Here is a 20142-nt window from a genome sequence, read left to right as displayed (position 1 = left end):
GACCAGGTGGAACACTGCTTGGTTTATGCCGTTTTATTGCTGCAGCAATAAAACGGTCTCAGGTTTGATTCCTGGCCATGCATTCCAATAAAGGGCGGTATCCAAAACACTCAATCGTGTAACATCCTTTGGGTGCATGCTAGAAAAACCGCGTGTAATCAAAAATTAATATGGAGCTCTACACTACGATGCTCTACGCGAGCTAAATCACATTCTTTTTATTTTATTTTTTTGCCTCACCGTTGCCTAAGGCTAAGGAAGGAAAGTAATGAAACGTGGAGCTGCCCTCATTACAGCATGGATTTCCTTGAAGATTTATCAAAAAGAACCTTGAAAGTTTGTTCATCTTAGAGATCTTAGAGCTGTGGAATAAGTAAACAACTTCTAACTGTTCAGCCTAGAATATTATTATTTATACTCCGAGCTCAGTTGTTGTGCCAGAAAAGATGACTCTTCAAGAGGTCTGTGTTAACACTAAATGTTACGGATGGTACAAGGATCAGTACCCGACACTTCCACCAAAACTATTATGGATCATGTATATTTATTTACAAATGAAGGCTAGCATAGGTGATAGACCAGACGATAGATGCTGAGGTCTGGCACTCGCATGTGAGATTGTCCTCGTCTTATTTTTCAACGTTTTTCGTTATGTTACAATATGTATTTTTTTGTCCTGAGCTCACCAATACATTGATGTAGTAGTTTTATTTGGCTTCAAGATTTTTAGTAATTCAGGGAGGTGCATGGTTTATTGTTTGTTTGGTACTTGAACTTTACAATTTAGCCCCTGGCCTCTGAGGCTGTGGCACTACTTAGCACCAATAAGCCAGAATGTTTTTGGGAGGTGTTTGAGCTATTTATAGCTTGTTCTACTTGTCCTTTATGGTGATGATGTTTACTAGTCCTTCTCCCATCCACTCTAACTGCTAAGACCTGAAGAAACGCAATGCTTACACTGTTCACATCATTTGAGCCAAACTGTAGCAGGACTTACATGTAGCTCTATACAAAAAGAGAGAGAAATGAAGAAGAATGCAAGAAGTTATTAGTTATCTGAAATAAATTAGACTTCTTGTTGTGAATGCTTAGCCGACTGCTTATACGATTAACACGTACTAAATCTAGCATGATTTTGCTCTAAAGCACTAATCCACCTCCCCCCTCCCGCTTTTTTCCCAATATCTCATGCCTTTGCTGCAACATTAATTTACTTGAGCTTATGAACTCTGTCTTCTGTGGCTTCAAGTTGAAGTCTTACATATTTATCATTTGAGCCTAGATACCCTGTGACCTGTCCAAAATGATGCTTTCGCATTTGCAGGCAACATTCTCTGGTGTGGTTATATATAAATTAATAAATAAATACTGTAAGGGACAAGGCACGGTGACCACTTTGTAGACTAACCAACCAGATAACTGTCAATGCTGCCTGATGGCCAGTAACTGGCAGCAAGTTTCAGAAGGCACTTTTGTGACACCTGCATGCAGCAGGCCTGCTCCATTTCGCTTAAGCACTCCCTCTGCTTTAGTGCTTTGTGGCAGCCTGTGCGAATAGAAAAATAATAATAATATTGACAAAGGACCTGATGTGCTCTGTGAAGCCCTGTTTTCAAGTTGTGGCCAGGATACTGGGCACCGTCGCCCCCAGTCCTGCAGACGTATACTCCATCTCACCAATTCCATGCAGTGCAGTTCAGGCTAGTGCTCACATTAGCCGATCAGTGTTGAGAACAGCATGTGTACTTCAGAGAAGGGAGGAAGGCTTGCCCATTGTGCACCGCTAATCATTCCGTGACAATTCGATTTTGTCGGCGTCATACAAAGGGCAATCAGAAGCAGACAATGCAGTAGCCATTCATCTGGTTCTCTTTTCTGGTTGGCTGGCACGATCAGTAGCTCTTACCGTACGTCATGAAGGTGACGAGATAGCCGAGTATAGTGGATGAATGTGGGAGGCATCTGTAATACGTACGCTCCGTGCTTCTGTGCAGTTCGTGGAGGTGGCAGTTCGCAGCCAGCCCCACAAGACGGACGCACCACTACGTGCCAGCCAGTTCCGGCAGAAATACCTGTGCCGCCTGCAAAATCTGCAGGACCACCCTTTGTGAGTTGACCCAACTTCACTCTCGTCATTCTGCCCCCTCCCTTGGCCAGAAGAGAGCAGCGAATGTGCTGAGGACATTATTACAATGTCTGACTGTCCTTTCCTTTATGTAGACATCTGAGTATGTTTCGAGAACCTTGCAACATAACATCCACATAGGGATGCAGCCTTAATTCTGTCTTTGCACACATATAAGGCAAGAGAGCAATTTCTGCAACTTAGATTTTTTTTTTATAATATGACAATAACCAACCCAAATGATGTATAACCTGATGGTAGTTCAACATTAGCTTAAAACTGAATATTTCAGCGTAGTGTATGTCGTGCAGTGCACTAGCAATGTGTGCCTGCATTGGTGCTCATCGCACCAGTTGATAACACTTCCTTATATGCTGAAGCACTATTACGGGACTGTGGTTTGATGTCCCGAAGGGTCAGATGCATGTATATTATTTGGCATTTTCAGCATTGGGAAGCTTGCCTTTACTTTATTGCAGTTGGGTGTACTAGGAAAGACAGTCGCTGGAGCCAGTCATATAACAAGTTGGCCTAAAAATTCAGTGAGGAAACCAGTTAGTGGGACTAAGTGCCAAATTGTGCATAGCTAATAATACAATGAACAGAGAGTCGGTACAGCCTTAGCTTGCTGTGGCAAGTGATTATGACACTGATGACTAAGGAAACCTTCTCATCCTTTTTTTTTTCTCTTACACAGTGCCTATGGCTCGCTAACGGTGCGGAGTCTGCTGGACATGCGAGAGCACTGCCTGCTTGAGTTTGACTTTCCAGATCCATACTTCCAGGTATGTTGCATTCTGGTCTACTTCCACAAAAAGATTTCTTGGCAAAACTGAAGGGTGGCTGATGCAATTGTCAATTTTCGCTGTCTTATGTTGAAGGCCAGTGTAACCTTGCATGTGACCTGATGCAAGTGCCTAACAATAAGGCTCGTGGAGTGGAGCACATCCACACTTTATTCTAGTGTGCTAACCATATGACAAAGAAAGTTACTGGTAGTTGATTTCTCATGTTTGCTTCACATCGCATTTACGTACCTCCCAGTTTGTCCGACATAGGACAAAACACATGACAGCACTAAATTGTACACAACGGCTGTGGTTCAATCCACTGCCAAAGACATACGAAATAAAGAAGTTGGCTGTGGTGTCAAACATGTTTTGTAGGCAACTGAGTGTGCTGTAAGCATTGTGAACGACTTTCCGCTGTTGTCTGGTTTGTCTTATGTCGGACAAACTGGAAGGTACATGAATGCAAGATTGGGGGAATGAAAGAAATCGGCTAGCCCTCTTTTCCACATGGTGACGCATTCCACAAAAAAGTCCAGTCGTCGAAGCTTCTATGGTTTGTCCTCCTCAGACCCCAAAGAATCCTAGTGACACAATACCTTTTATCAGTTATTATTGTCAACCGCTCTCACACGAACCTGAAAAAGTACTCGCTTGATTAGATGGCACTGGCACATCCACAGGTGCCTCGCCACCTTCATGTATGTGGACAGAAAGGTCATCTCTCCAGTTTGTTCATTCAGATGAAAGTGTCTTTGGTTTGCCTAAGTGCATAGAAACAGTTATGCAGAAACATGTTATGCCTAAATGCATAACATGACGTGGTGGTTCCTCGCATTCACTTTTCATTCTGGTTTGCCGCGTCTTCAAGTTGTAGAATTTGTTATATACCACACATTCATTTTTCATTGTCACTGATGGTGCAGCGGTATGTCTCGCACGAAGCATCAATCTTTCTCGAACACCAGTGGCAACAAAATGATTGTGTGCTTGACATATAGGGTTGCCTGCATCTAGTTTTATGTTACAGAAGAATATTTTAGCTTATAACTTCTGGTTTAATATTAGAAAGGAGGAATGCTGTTGCTATGAGTGTGGACACGGTGTCTGAGGAGGTTATGCATGCATGGCATGTTCAGACTTGGCATATCAGCCCCTTGTTGGAAAACTATTAAGATCCACGGTGCTACAGCACAACAGAAAACAGGAGAGAAAGTAGGGGCAATGCGAGCACTGTCTTTCAACTGTAAGTTTCTGTGAACTGCATTGCAGTTATGTGCACTGTATAATACAATCTAGAAAATTTGCAGGCCATAGTATAGTGGCATGCAGCTGGCACAAGACAGGGGTAATTGGAGGTCGCAGTGGACCTGCAGTTGGCAAAAATCTGGATTAGGATGATGTTGAATGCAAATGTACTGAGTGTTCCATAAATAGAAGCACCAGGTATAGTTCACTCTTCCGGCTGAACTGCTAGCTCGTTCGCACTGCAATTTTGCTCAGAGGTACCTTTTCTGTAGGTTTTGTTAATACAGTCAATCCCGTTATTACGACCTCAGTTATTTAGACTTCTTAATTTTAATGCATTGCAAAGTCCTGGCGAGAAACCATATATTGCTATTGAAGCAAAAATTGTTTAGTTCGAAAGTTAAAGTATGTCACTTCGGTTAAACTTTCACCAGCACGTCATCGTACGCATAGCAGTCACTGAAAGCTTCAAAGCACAAGATATTCAATACAGTAAAAGCTCGATGATACGAATCTCACGGGGTCACGAAAAATATTCGTATTAGCCGAAATTCGTATCATCGAAACACAATTAAAACTACTGTCGAATCTCGATAATTCGAACTCGAAGGGGCCCGAAAATTTGTTCGAATTAAAAGGACGTATTTTTGAAGTATTCGTGCACCATAGCACGATGCACGAACGGTGCGAGTCGTGAAATATCGCGGCGCGCAAGCGCATAGCAAGCGCGGGCCACGAAACTGCCCACGGCGGCTAACGGTCGCTTCCCGATAACGACAGAAAACGAAGCTTCAGGGAGCGAGCCGGCGGCGCCGCCACACGGGCGCGCGGAGACCGTCGAAGGTGAGGGAGGAGGGCGGCAGGGAAGCGGATATGGCCGCGTCAACTCCGCCGCTTCGGTGGCTCCCCTCGCCCTCCCTCTCAACTCCCTCGTAGCTCTCTCACCTGCGCACCTCTCCGTGCGCGCATCTGCGTCACATCTCCGTGCGCGCCCGCCGCCGTGCTGGCGCCAGCTTATTTTAGCCGCCCCCTGAAGTTTCGTTTTCTATCGTTGACATCAACACTTTGCAAGCTTCTCGAACGCTTAGTCCTCACGCGGCTCACCTACCATCTCGAGGAAAGTCACAACGAACCATACTTTGACCCAAGTCAGACTGGATTCAGACCAGGCCTTTGCACTCAAGACAGCCTCTTTTTGCTCCGTCGTTGCACTAGGAAGCGGCGGGGTAGGCAGAAGGTTCCCGGCATCCTGGTCGCCGCGGACCTACGGAAGGCATTCGACAGTGTCACACACGAAGCCGTAATCTCGGCGCTCGAAGAAGCGCGCCCTGGAATACGAATTGTAAACATTGTGAAATCGTTCCTGGAGCATCGGACATTCGAGATCCGTAGTGACAACACATGTACAAGGACATTCACGAACAATGTAGGTGTTCCTCAGGGCGCAATTTTATCGCCTACACTGTTTAATCTAGTCATGCGAGGACTGGCTGTGCGTCTACGACAGGTTCACGGCGTCCATTTCACCATTTATGCGGACGACGTGACACTGTGGACGGAACCTGGCGGCCCTCTAAAGACAACAGAAATAGCAACCAAGACAATGCAGCATGCACTCGACACATTGACGGATTACTTGAAAGGAACAGGCATGCAGCTGTCTCCGGAAAAAACAAAGTACATCCTCCCCGGTGGCAAGGTACAAGAAAAGGAGAAAGTCGAGCTGTACCTAGCTGGCCAGAAGCTTGAGAGAGCTCCACAACACCACGTCAAGATACTCGGCATTCCAATTCACGAGGACGGCGGAGCGGCTACCTGGCTCAAAGAACTAGAACCTACGTGGAAGAAACTTCTGCACTTGGTGAAACGCATATCGCAGAAGCGCGGTGGAGCTGGCGCCGATACCGCTCGGACTTTGACGTCGGCAGTGCTTACGTCGAGGGCTTGTTACGGTGCGGTATGCTTTGACCTCACCAAAGCACAATACAACAAGCTCGAAAGAATGCACCGGGAGTGTCTTCGAGTGATCACGGGTCTTCCCCGCCACGCGCGAGTGGAAGACCTGCACCGGTACGCGGGACTTCCTCCACTCAGGGACATTATTATAGAACGCAAGGAGGGACATGACCGCCGTCGACGTTACACACGCTCTGGACAGCAACTCTTAGAGTTAGACGGAGAACGCTTGCGAAACAAGGTGGGAGTGCTTCCGGCTGTTGCTCCGTGGGATGACGTGCAGGTTCGAGTCACGAAGCCTGTCACACGCCGGCAGACGAAAGAGTACCACGGCGCTTATCGATCCAAACTTGCAGAACGGGCTGACTTGAAAGAATATGCCATTTTCACAGATGCGGCCTGGGATCCTACTACATCGAGAGCGGCGCTGGCAGTCGTTAGTGGTGAGCAGCAAAACGTCCGGATTCACCAACACCAGCAAGAACCGACCATTAAGGCACTTGAACTGCAGGCCATCCTATTTGCACTAGAGAAGCTGAAGGAAAAGGCGGGAAATATTACGGAAGACCACAGGGGCAAAGAGTTCACGATATTCACCGACTCTTTAGATGCCCTAAAGGCACTCACGGCGACGCCCAGAGTAGGCACGTGGGCGCATGATATTAAGGTCGCATGCGCATCCCTTCATCGGGATTACGGCATGGGTGTGCGAGTGGACTGGGTCCCGGGGCACTCGGGCAGCATCGGCAACGGTGCGGCCCACAGTGCAGCGAGCGAGCTGTTATTTTCCCGCTCATCTCCCCTGGGCCCAGTCCCTCTCACTCCTGTGCGTCTGGATCCGGAGGAGGAGCGCGAGCGACTTAAAGTCCAAGCCAAACGGGAGCTGAAGGCGAAGGTACCGCACAATGCCCACCCTTTGCCCAAGGGGCTTCCTCGGGGCGCGCAAGTCCTGGTGCATAAGGCCAGGACGGGCGCAGCACTCACCGAAGATGTTCTGGCTAAGTGGCGCGCGTACGCCGCTTCAAAGAAGACGCGAGGCCATCAGAGGCAACGTATGGACAATGAGGAGGAGGAAGAGACGGAGGCGAAAGTGATGTCTTCACCAGTGACGTGCAGTACGTGCGACATCGGTGCTCGACCGACAATCAGGCATCTATTGTGGGACTGTCCCGGTCTCGCAGCAGTAAGAGACAAGCACAAGGGACGCGGCATTACCTCACTGGAGGCATGGACCACGCCGCCCCCTCAGGCCGATGCCCGACGAACTATCAACTCCTTATGGGAGTTTGTGCGCGAGGCCGGCTTGACCGGCAGGTTATGAATGTGTAGTGTTTTCTTGTTTGTTTTTTTTTGTGTGTGTGTGTGTGTGTGTGTGTGTGTTTTTTTTCCTTGTGAACCCCGCCATTGACCCTTACCCCTGCTTAGGCCATTGAGCCATTCTTTTCATTAAAGTTCTCTCTCTCTCTCTCTCTGCCGTTATCGGGAAGCGAGCGTTTGCGGGCGTGGCAGTTTCGTTGGCCCGACTGTGCCTCCGCCGCTGCTTCCCTCTGCGCTGCTGCCGCAGCGTGCAAGGTCGGCACTAGTGTGTGCTAGAATACGGTTGTCTAGAACACTCTAGTCGGCACGTACACGCTTGTTCCGGCGCGATGCAGAAACGGCGACCTTGCAATTTGAGAGAGGGGGAAATTTCCGCCGCGGGTTCGGGTTCTTTTTTTTTCCCCCCGTTCCTTCACGCGCGGCATTGAGGGGTCTCTCCTGAGCTTTTGCTCTATGGCGGTGTCGGAGCAATGCCGGTCAGAGGCGCCGCCGCGTTATTTGGCGCGCTGCTAAGAGCATTGTCGGTACGCGGTATGTTCGAAGTAAGCGTGTTCGAATTAACGAGATTCGACTGTAGCTAAATTAAAGAGTGAGAGGTGAACTCACTCAGGCACATGTACGTAAAAAGCATTTATTTATTGAAGCGCCACCGCTTCAAACTCTTCGCGCCCAGTCGCGGAGTCCGCGCTGTCCGGCGCCGCGCCTCCGCACCAAAAGAGAAGGAGAGAAAGCGCGTGACTGCGCGCTGTTCTCTTTCGCGGCCGTCGGTGGGGCGGCGTTTATTCGTATCAACCGACGCAGGCTGAAAATCGATTCGTAACAACCGTTCTCTAGCACGTTGCAAAGTAATGGGGCTTGGCAGGGACCACAGAAAAATTCGTATCATCCGGAAATTCGTATTAGCCGTGATCGTATCATCGAGCTTTTACTGTAGATGGCACTACTGCTGCCTTAGGCAACGACAGTGGTGGCAGAAACTTCACTTGTCCTGTGGTGATGACGTCTTGCACTGCGTCCTGGGCGATGTTGAGGTTTTTTTCAGCATCGGCGACAGTGTTAAATGTCTGTGGGCCACTGACCGACGGTGACATGTGTAGCTATTGTGACACTGCATTAAAAAAAAAATCATTTCAATAAAATCAAATAGTTTGAAACTTGTTCATTTTGCCGCCGTTTGTTAAACAATTAGACCTGTCCGATAATTTGACCAAATGTTGCAGTCCCACCAGGGTAGTATTAATGGGAATCGACTGTACCATATTTGCAGGCATTAGTGTTACCCCCTGTTTCATCCACAATAAATCCTAAGTGTGCATCTTCTGAGGCAGAAATGGAAATTATAGGTGCATTATGTGTATTTTTCTTGCATGCCATTGATGTATGTGTTTAACACGCAAAGTTACTTTCTGCACACTTTCTAACACATGCTTTGCACTTCATTCGTGCTAGTACTTCAGTAACGATCACTGCCCCCATGTCCTGGTCATTGCCAGAAAATGAACAGTTTTTTTTTTTAACTTGGTATATATATTATTCCGAAATGAAATATGTTCTGATATATTGGTTTCATGTCAGTAATACCAGTATTATAATTATACTTTATTATATTATAGTCGAGTTCTTGCGCTAGCATAATGAATGAAGCAGACTGGAGGAAGTACACACACACACAGGACACTGGACAAGATATTTTATTTTGTTTCATGCCAGTCAGCAGACTTCCGTTAATTCGAGTGCAGTTGATTTTTCAGTTAATTTGATGCCGGCTTAAGGTCCCGGCCCGCACCCATGCATTTATATAGGACCAAACTTTCATTATTTTGATTCTGAAATTAATCTTTGGAGGATATCACATGCCTGACCCCTGTGGTGACTGCAGTGATGACTGCAATAGCGGCAGTGTTTGTTTTGGTGGCACTTAGGGTACAGTGAATGTGTCGGAAACATATCATCTCCCATCAAAAACAGCTATTTTTGTCTTGGTCCAGGAAGATTTTAAAGCGAAAATAGTAGCTCACAATTAATTATATTACATTAATAATCTGATTTTAACATGCTCCTTTTTTTTCCCAGGAAAATTTGCCTTAAAATTGCTTAGTAAATTACGTTTTAGGCTAGCAGCAGAGTCTTGTCACATGTTCTTGGCGTTTCGGAGAATTGCATGCATCGCAGGATGAACTAGTGAAGTGTGGGCCACGATCTAATTTGTGATTATACTGCAGAGTCGTTTGATAAATGCAGAATATCAAACGTGATACACAATGTACAAAGAACAACATGTTGTGGTTCTTCACAGATTGCGACAAATTGCTGTCTCAAGTGACGACAATGAACATTAGGTACATAAATTTATATTCTGCGACTAGTTTCGTCTTTTTCTTATTGCCAGAATCATAAGCATACTTTTCTTGCTGATAATTGGGTGACGTTCAATTTCTATTTTGCTTAGGGCCTCTAACGTCATTTTTACATCAGTTTTCTGCTTTAAATCCACAAAAAGTGGGCGCACGTTCGATTCAGCATCGTGTTAGAATCAGCGCAAGTACTGCCAAATTAATCAGCGGTGTGTTCTGGTGTTTTTCCCGCCTCTTATTTCATTCAACCATCTCGTTGGTCCCGTTAGGGCTGAATTAACAGAAGTCGACTGTATTACTAGAAGGAAATCTGACTCTGATTCGACCACATGGATTTTTTCATGATTTCGCAGGGCTTTGTTTACAAACCACACTGCAGCTTCTTTCGGTGTTCGTATTTGCGGTTCAATTGCTTTTGCGTGCTAGCTTCACAACATTTCCTTAGAGCTTTAAATTCACAATTAATTTCATTGCATAAATAAACATACACTTTTGAGTATGCGTGTCCCTTAATCTAGATAATTAAGAATTTAGGAGCAAGTCCCACCATGGACCAGGTGGTGGTGGCGTCAGTGCTGGGGATTAGTATTATGTCAACCAGGCAGGTAATTCGGTCAAAGTTTCTAGCTTCCAATCTAGACCGTGCTTGGTAAGTAACACTGACCATGACGTGATTAATTTTTTATTACTACTAACAAGATCTAACTTAGATACTTTGCCATAGAAACTACAGCACCAGAGTCCCCTCTATTATCGTTAGGATGAAGCTCTATGCCCAACTCGTCAATGATTGGATCTTGCGTGAATGATCACAGTTTGATGCGCACTCTCTTTCTCGGGAATGCAGCAAAAGCGACTGGAGAACGAGGCGGCGCTGAGGTTACTGCCATCGCGGCTGTCGCAGCTGGATGCCATGGGCTGGCGTGAGCGGCAGGAAGCCCTCGTCACGGGCCTGCTGGCGGGCAATGTCTTCGACTGGGGGGCCAAGGAGGTGGCCCGCCTGCTCAACAGTGGCGACTTTGGCTTCTCCGAGGCACGGAGTCATCTCCAAGGTAGGGTCGCCATTTCTGACCATGCAGTCGTTGCAGGCGTGTCAGGCTTTCTGGATGAGAAAGTTGTCGAGTGCCGCGCCCGCATGTCACAAAAATGGTCCTCAGAGTGATGGTCTGGAACATTAACACGCTGTAGGCCAGTTCAACCAGGGCCTTATTGTACAGGAATTAATTTCTGATAGTGTTTTGCAGGGATAACGGTGGCCAATTTCGGAAGATTTGTAATCGCTTATTTTCAAGTGTTAATCAAGCACATTGCTGACCGGTGATAGTTATAACATGTAATGCATATATTCAAATGTACATATAATGACATAATATACGTAAGTTGTTTAATGACATATATGTAAGCCACGTTGATAGCTATCTGTACTTCCTAACACTCCCCCTGATTGCGGGTGCATGAGTTAAACGGAAGCTTTAGCTCGGGCACTCCTATCGAAATTCATGGAAAAGGAGAATTCCTTTTTCTCGGCAACCACTGCATCAAATTTGGTAGAATTGGTTCCATTCAAAAGAAGTTAAAATCTAGTGACTGTTGGAAGCGGATTTTTTTATTTAGGCTAACAACTTCTTAATAAATTGTTGAAAATCTAATTTGCATTAACCAAAACTATCAGGTTTACAACTCTAACTCAGCAATGAAAATTGATATCGCAATTCTGCAAATTACATCTAAATGTTCGTCTAAAGCGGACAAAATTGGTGTATCATACATGCTCTCAGTTACACCAATAATATGTGAGTAAGACTTTTGCAAAGCCCTCATATACATTGTAACAAAACCACGTAAGATAAAAAACCCGGCAGATCCCACGCCCTATGGGAATCAATGTTGTGCGAAGCAGTGTGCGGGGAGCCTACCAAGTTAATCGAAACGACCATGAGAGCACCAAGACGTAGGCGGCTGCTTCATGACATACATGAGACGCATGTCATGACATTTATGTCATGGCCTTTATGTCTGAACCCATTTCAGTGGCTTTTGAGTGTTAATCATTTTTGATGAATCATTGTCATTTTTGCTGAGTCATGCTCATGACTATGACTTTTACCATCATCCTTTAGTGTTTCCTGCACTTAGTACCCATGTCCGAACCCATTCTAGTTACAAACCAAGTTAACGAAACGACCATGAGAGAACCAAGACGTAGGCGGCTGTTTCATAACCTATATGACACACATGTCATGGCCTATCATTTATGTTCGTCATACTCTTGTCATACTATGGCTTTTTTGGTACATACCAAATTAACGAAACGACCATGAGAGCACCAAGACGTAGGCAGCCAGATAGATACTGTCAAAGCGACAAATGTTCACTAAGAAATGCTCCGCATTTAAAATTAATACACCAAATTTGCCCACTGTGGATGCTCTAACGAATGCAGTTTACAGGACTGCGATATCTGTTTTCGGTGCACATTTGCAGATTTGTAAAGTACATTCTTCTATTTTCTTCAACCTTATAAATATCCTCAATATTTGTAAAAAAGAATTCAGGCCATAAATCGAAATTCAGATTCCAACAGTCACTAGAATTTAACTTTCTCTCTAAAATGCAAAAAAGTTTATTAAGATCGGTTCGGAGGTTCTTTCAGATGTGTGGTTTGCATGCATTTGAATAGCTGGCATCGGAGTTGGCCCTGAGCTAAATCTTCCTCTTAAATAGACAGCAAGGTTTGTTCTTTCTCTTTGAGGATGACCAAACCTCTTCAAGGTGATAATGGGCGTTGATGTAGCAGGAGGTAACACGTGGAGGTACTACATTGAAGTGAAAATAGTTACACAGTCAAATGCAAAGTTTACAGAAGAACACTGATGAAAAACACACAACAAAACATCCTAGGACAACTGTCCCTACATACGACCAACCGAGTCTCACTGTTCGACCACCAAATGGTTACGGCCCACACTAGTGTTGTATCGTATGGAGTCTTACTGATCTATCAGTTTAGTGATTACAGCCTAGACTGAAAGGAATGGGTTCCAGACAGTCGTTAAATACACCTCACGAAACAATAAAAAGGGGACATGGCCAATGCTGGCTCGCCTCAACATTCCCCTAACCAATGCAGTTACAACTAAATTTAAACTGCCTAATTGGTTGTGCCTAATATTGTTAGCAGAGTTGTTTAGCTTTTAGGCACGTGTTTGGCACTCTTTGCCATCATGGCTCTCTCTCTCCTATTCTCACGCTCTTAGCGATTCCTCGCTGCATGGGTGCCTTTAATTTGTGTCGTCACGTTTCTGCGTAAATTGTCTGCAGGCCAGCTCTCATAGAAACCAGAAGTAACATGCACACCGGCAATTACCAAGCACTCCGTCAAAGGAGTGTTGTCGAATCCTAAGCCAGCTATGAGCTTTAACGACTAGGCTGTTTGTTCTCCCCTTGGGGAATTCTTGTCACCGTCTCAGTGCAGGTCATAGACCGCGTAAAAAGTGCTTGCCATTGTCAGTCCTTTGCCGTAGGCATTTAGATCTGACGAAAGGACGTTCGAAATCATTGCCCCCCACCTTTGGTGACAGTGTCAATGCTCCCACATTCATGGCCAGGGATCAGTAGGTAATTACTCCTGCATTCAAGCACTTCACACACAGTCAATCACCGTGCAGAGAGATAGCCAAGAAATTGCTTGTATACAGGTACTTAGTGCATCACGCCACCTATTCTGCACGCTTGAGAGATGAGCGGCTTAACAGAGACCTGAAACACTTTTTGAAAATAGTAAGAAAACATTACCTATCTGTCATAGAGGCTGCTGTGAACATGTGATCCTAATATTACTGCACTGCATGGAGCAGGAAATTTACAATTCCCTGTCAAACACAGCAAAAAATTCGGCAGAGACATTTAAGACTGCTTACGTGTGGGAATGCAAAAGCACTTTAGTCCCTTTGGTGAAACCTTTGGTCAGCCAGATGGCTGTGATGTGACGTGTGCAATGACGCACACACTAGGCACACCTTTAGTCAGCCAGAACTGTGGAGCCGCCGTGGCGTCAAAGAAGTGTGCTTGTCTCACACATTGGAGGCCAGGGTTCAATTCCCACCGAGACCGAAATGTACCAAATTTTCTTTTAAGACCCATTAATTTACTTTGTTTACAAGAGCCTTAGAAATTTCACGTCAGTCCAAGCATTTTTGACGTGTTGTTACTCTTTGCACCGTCAGCCATTTTTGGTACTATCACTCGGTCACGCCGCCGCCGCCGGATTTTCATGTAAAGGGGCATGGCATATAATGCTTTCACATTAAAATTGCTTGCTCTCGCTTTCACAGTGCCATCATCCAGCGTCATTGAAACAGCTGGACCCACCTACACTATTGGCTGACTTCGTGATCATGATGAGCATTCTCAGTATTAGATAATTGCTAACATGTAGTTAAATAAATGAAAAATATATATGTCTGCTATCTGAAAAAGACAGAAAAATAGTGCAAAAGCCTTTGAGCATGTTCTCTTATACTCTAACATTCAGAAGATGTCGGTACTCTGTCGAATGCCTTGTTTTAACAATACTAGGAGAAAAGTAAATGAACCTGCCGTGAAGAATGATGTAAGACATCTGAATTCAGAGCTATAACACAGACAGCAGAGTGAAATCTGGCTCTGTGTTTCCTTGTTCACCTTCTCACGCTTCTCTCGAATTGTGACAGAAGCCATAATGTTCGGACTCTGGTTGTTGAGGGGATGCATAATGGTGAGCTGCTGACCAAGTTTAGTGCAGCTGCTGTGCAATAATCTGCCAAAACGCGTCATTTAAGTCACGTGACTTCAAACATCATGTCGGCCGGGCAACCGTGGAGAGCAGAATAAGTGCCGCCAAACAATGCTATCTTTTTTAGCAGCCACTATTTCGCCTTTGAATTCTATGACAGATCGTTTGTGTGGGTACTTGACTAGTCTGATTCAGCAAACTCAAAATCTGCAGCAATGAGCATCTTCACTGTGCAAAATGCGGTATGTAGAACTGTTAGCTGGAACAGCAGGCAACAACACAACAACACGTGTTCAGAGTTTTCTCAAAACTTGTTCTAAGCACAAGGTTTCAAACAAACTAGTGTGCTATGAGCACAGGCTTGACTTCCATTCTAAGAGAAAGAGAAACAACTTTATTTATCCCATCTTAAAGGGAAAGGGGTTGCGAGAAGAAGCCGATAGAGGTTGTTCTACTCGCTGGTAGGCCGCCTCTGAAGTTGGAGCACTCTACACTAACAACTAAAATGTTAATTCATCATCATTGCTGTCATCATCATCAGCCTATATTTATGTCCACTGCAGGAAGACGGCCTCTCCCAACAATCTCCAATTACCCCTGTCTTGAGCTAGCTGATGCCAACTTGCGCCTGCAAATTTCCTAACTTGATCACCCCACCTAATTTTCTGCCGCCCTCAAGAGTGCTTCCCTGCTCTTGGCACCCATTCTGTAACTCTAATGGTCCACCTGTTATCTGCCCTACGCATTACATGGCCTGCCCAGCTCTATTTTTTTCTCTTAATGTCAACTAGAATATCGGCTATCCCCATTTGCTCTCTGATCCACACCGCTCTCTTCTTGTCTCCTAACGTTAGGCCTCACATTTTTCATTCCATCGCTCTTTATACGGTCCTTAACTTGTTCTCGAGCTTCTTTGTTGACCTCGAAGATCCTGCCCCATATGTTAGCACCAGTACAATGCAATGATTGTGCACTTTTCTTTTCAAGGATAGCAATTAACTGTTGGTCACGATTTGATAAAAACACAATTTTTATTCTTCTATATATTTCATTCTCATGATGCGAGTCCCCTGTGACTAATTGTCTTAGATAAATGTACTCTTGCAGATTCAAGGGGCTGACTGCCAATCTCAAGTTCTTGTTCTCTTGCCATGCTATTTAACATTGCCTTAGTCGCCTGCATATTAATCTTAAGGACTATTCTTACGATTTGTTGGCTAAGATCCTGGATCCTTTGTTGCCTATCACCTCCACCATTGCTGAAGTTGCTGAGATGCTATTTGACATTGCCTTATTCGCCTGCACATTAATCTTAAGGACTACTCTTACGATTTGTTGGCTAAGATCCTGGATCCTTTGTTGCCTATCATCTCCTTCATTGTTGCAGTTGTCGAGATGTGTCCTGTTGATCATCATTCCTAATCATTCCCAGTTTAACAACTTGAATAATCCATTGCATGCAGTGAATATCATTGGAGACATTGTCTCCTTGCCTGACCCATTCCTTGATTGGTATTTTTTCGCTTTTTCTTTGAAGAGTTAACATAGCTATGGAATGTTTATACATACTCATAAGACATTCACATCTGCTTTCTTTTACTCCATGACTGCTGGATTCTCTACCAAATCAAATGCCTTTTCGTCAGGCATGAAAGCCATATAGAGTGGTTAGTTGTACTCCACCGATTTCACCATTACCCGATTGATGAAATGGTTGTGATCCATTGTAGAATACCCCTTCCATCAATTTAAACAGTGAAATGATAATTATTAAAATTTTACTCACTATTATTACTAGTGCCACATACAACATTCAATTTTCTTAAACATGCTTGATTATTAGAAAAGTATGTTAGCATAAAAGTGTTGTTTCTTTGACCAAGCTTTAACTGCTGACAGAGACTCTTGGTGCTTGTGTCGATTTTGCCACAGGTGTATCTTGTATATTAAAATATGTGATACTGCATATGATGTATCAAAAATACAGATACTGATACAGGTCTTGCCGAATGTATCAGGATACAGATACAAGATACCCAATGAGTATCTTAAGATAGATTCTAAGATACACGTATCTTCGATACTGCCCAGCCTTTGCATTGGGGCTGTAGAGCCAGCAGTTTTTAGAAAATATTGTTGATCTAACAAGTCTGTTATTGCTTCTATAGAAAAGTAGCTGTCAGAAACTCTGTGCTTGCAGCCATCGAGAATTTCATGGGTTCCTTGTGCAGAGCGTCCCTGGCTCCAGGATGACCTGGATGCATGGGTTGAGCGGCTGGAGAAAGGGCCCGTGCACCAGTGTGCAGCCATCTTTGTCGACAACAGCGGCATGGACGTGTTGCTGGGTGTGCTGCCATTTGCCCGCGAGCTGATCAGCCGAGGCACCAAGGTGCGAACATCTTCTGTACACCTCGACTGAAGTGCTACACTGCAGTCATGGCCAGGCTTGTGCAGGGCACTATGTATATATTGTTCCTGAAGTGTGAAAATGTGCTGCATAGTTTTCACAGAGAACGAGAATTGAGAAGCACATTCTAACACGGCGGAGGGGCGTGAACTGATAGATGTTTTCAATCTTCTCGCAGTGCATAATGTAGGTTCATGTAAGTTTGATAGTGACAGAAAAATGACTGAATGCAAGGTGTGCATTCAACCATCGAAAACATTTGAAACATGTCAGCGTTTCGTGTTGGATCAGTCACACATGCTCATAGGCATTTAGTTGTTTCTCCTCTTAATATAACACCTACCTTCGACCTCTTTTGCTGATACTATAGGGGTGTTACATGGTCAAAACCACGACATGATTATGAGCCACACCACAGTGGCGGACTTCGTATTAATTTTGACCACCTTAGGTTTTATAACATGCACCCAGTGCATGGTACACGGCCGTTTTTGCATTCCACCCCCACTGAGAAGTGGCCGCCACAGCTGGGATTCGGTTACCGCGCCCTTGGGTTTAGCAGTACAATGCCAAAGCCACTGTGCTTCCTCCATTTGTGCGAGAAGCTGTGGATATGAACCAGGCAACAGTAGTGCGCTTGTGAGCTCTTCTTTTTGTCTCTTGCTGTTTCTGGCACTGTCAGAAACAGTGTACACAATGTGGCCCTGGAGTGACCACCGGTGTCAGCCAATCAGGCAAATGTACATTTCACTATGCTGATAACCCTTCAGGTCGCAGCATTATCTCGTCAGTCCCAAGCACAATCTCAACTGCTGCCTGGGGTAGCGATGTGCACCTTGTAATTCCCACACCATGGCCAAACCATGGCCATGGCAGCAGGTATGCATGGCTTTTCTTGCTAAACCACTGGCTCATTCATGATCAAATACTGCATAAGTAGGCATTTCATGGTGCCTGCAGTTTAATAAATGTACAGAAAACCATGCTTATTTATGCATGTAACAAGAAAGGATATTCACTTGGCAACATTACAGTGAAGAGGTAGATGAATATCATGTTTGAGTGCATTAGCTGCATGCCTCATTCATCCAGAATGAATAGGAAATATTTGTCATCTGTGGCAACGCCAGACAATAAGAGAAATGTAAGTTACGTGGAAATGGGACAGTGGCACTATTTCCCTCTGTAACAGTGAAAAACACAGCATATAATGCACTTTGCTTTAACAGTTCCAGATAGTGCCACCATTCTATTGCAGTGAAATCAACATCTTTTGTCTCGCATTGCCACATGCGACTTGTGCTTTAGATGAAACGGGTGAGTAAGGCACCCAAACGTCTATCGTACTCTACATGCATTGCTAAATACCATTTCTGTAGAATGAGAGAGAACTGATAAAGGAAAGGCAGGGAGGTTAACTAGGCTGAGCCCAGTTGGCTATAATCGGATACTAAGAGATGAAAAGGGAACAAGTTTACAGCATGTACAGATGGACATGTTTAGTCCTACATGGTCACAAAAGCATAATGCGGCAATGATGGCGCCAGAGTAGCGCACTTCGTCTGGGAGGTATGTCTGTGGTGGCTGCTCTGAATCGCGCCCACGCGTCACCCATACGCTGGATCTCACAATCTCCATATCAGCAAGGCAGTCACACCACACTTCGTTCCGTCTGCAACGTGCCGCAAGAGAGATTGTCCACGCCAGCCAATATATCGCGAAATCAAAACACGTATAAAGCTGCGCTCTAATTTTGCATTAGGGAGTATTGTAATCGATGGTTAAATTTTTTTTTTTTTTTTTTTGCATCACGACACATTGTCACCAGTATCTGGCACTGCAGCACTTCCACAATGCTCCCCCCCCCCCCCAAAAAAAAATGCCAACAGTACATAAAGTTTCCCACCATGCCAGGGCATGTATTGCAGTGAAGCTGCACTGCTTGTCAATGGCACCGCATAAAGTAGGGACCAAACTTGAAACAATATTTTCTCATCTAAAACAAGAAAATTACTCCGAATAAACTTTCTGAGACAAATTTTTACGTTTTTTTTTTATGAAATGCATAACTTCATACATTTAGGTGGAACACCTCAATCCAGAATTTACAGCTGAACTATAGTTTTTGCAACTTCAGGATTATTTTTCTCCCTCATTTTGCGATTGTTGCATGCCAAAATGCTTTAGTCAATTATTTGTACACAATACTGCCTAGTACAGTTAACAAAACGACTGTGAATAAATCCATATTCTTAATAAAAATGTCCCAAATTGGTTTTTTGCTTGCTTCATAAATATAAAATAATGTTGGGGCTTATAAAAGAGAGTGCAAAGTATGTTACTGAGATGAAATTTCTGCTTTCTCTAAATTGGGCTTCACTTTTTGCAATTTTGCTTTTACATCCTGTTTTGCCTTTAAGGAACTGATATGGCAGTTAGGCAGACAATTTTTTTTTTTCGCAAAATATTTCTTTAGACCGACTAAATGGCCACAATTTCTCCTAAAAAAAAAATTGGAGAGGCTCGAGTTTCTAGCTGGTGAGTTTGGCTTGGAACAACCCCAGTAGAGTCAGTGCTGAGTCCTTTTTATGTGTGTGTGGCTTAGCCTGCACGCTCTAGACCGTGCCCTGCTGTTTTGCAGGTGAAGATCAAATCATGCGCAGCACATCCCAGGTGAAAATGTTCCAAGTGGGGCCTGCTGGTCTAACTGGATTACCCTATTCCCATCTGCTACCACTCAGCCACCTGCAGGAACCAGCAGAAACCAACTTCTGCCAGTTGGGAATCGGCTAATGAGGGCAGTCTTACTGGTCAGTTATTTTCACCTGGGATGTTTTAGTATCACCACTGTCATGGTGCCACATCCTTCCAGTGGGTATACGATCTGGTTTGAAGTCTAGAGGCCACAACGTGATTTCATGTGCGAAGCAACATGTGAAAAGCACACTGGTACCCACATAACAGGACTCACAGAACTTTGAAAACATTTGGTATACATGTTTCCTCACTGTAGACAGTGTGATTGGTACTAATCTAATAAAGATAAATAAGCTTGCTGAAGAAAGCCAAGCATTATCCACAGTGAACAAAAAAGGTAATTAAGAAAACAGTAATCAACAGTAGCAAAAACTGCACCAAGTTTAGCCAAGAAATATAGGCATAACTGCCACTTC

At 44.6% G+C, this 20142-nt stretch overlaps 1 protein-coding gene across 1 annotated transcript; it reads left to right on the top strand.

Moving 5' to 3' along the window:
- Positions 1-446: 446 nt before the first annotated feature.
- On the top strand, positions 447-20111 carry LOC119443192 (4'-phosphopantetheine phosphatase-like). Its single transcript, XM_037708357.2, has 6 exons — positions 447-461; positions 1995-2107; positions 2823-2910; positions 10636-10840; positions 16794-16951; positions 19611-20111. Exons 1-6 carry the CDS (start codon positions 447-449, stop codon positions 19644-19646), a joined length of 615 nt encoding a protein of 204 aa, XP_037564285.2. The 3' UTR covers positions 19647-20111.
- Positions 20112-20142: the final 31 nt, after the last annotated feature.

This window comes from Dermacentor silvarum, chromosome 2 (assembly GCF_013339745.2).
Source record: "Dermacentor silvarum isolate Dsil-2018 chromosome 2, BIME_Dsil_1.4, whole genome shotgun sequence".
Lineage (NCBI taxonomy): Eukaryota > Metazoa > Arthropoda > Arachnida > Ixodida > Ixodidae > Dermacentor > Dermacentor silvarum.
The sequence above is the reverse complement of the archived record's forward strand: the minus strand, read 5'-3'. Positions and strand labels throughout refer to the sequence as shown.

Excerpts from the sequence above, each read along its gene's own strand:
- LOC119443192 (XM_037708357.2), top strand. Across the intron at positions 2,911-10,635 it reads TTCCAGATCCATACTTCCAG|CAAAAGCGACTGGAGAACGA; the intron begins GTATGTTGCATT and ends TCGGGAATGCAG. Across the intron at positions 16,952-19,610 it reads TGATCAGCCGAGGCACCAAG|GTGAAGATCAAATCATGCGC; the intron begins GTGCGAACATCT and ends GCTGTTTTGCAG.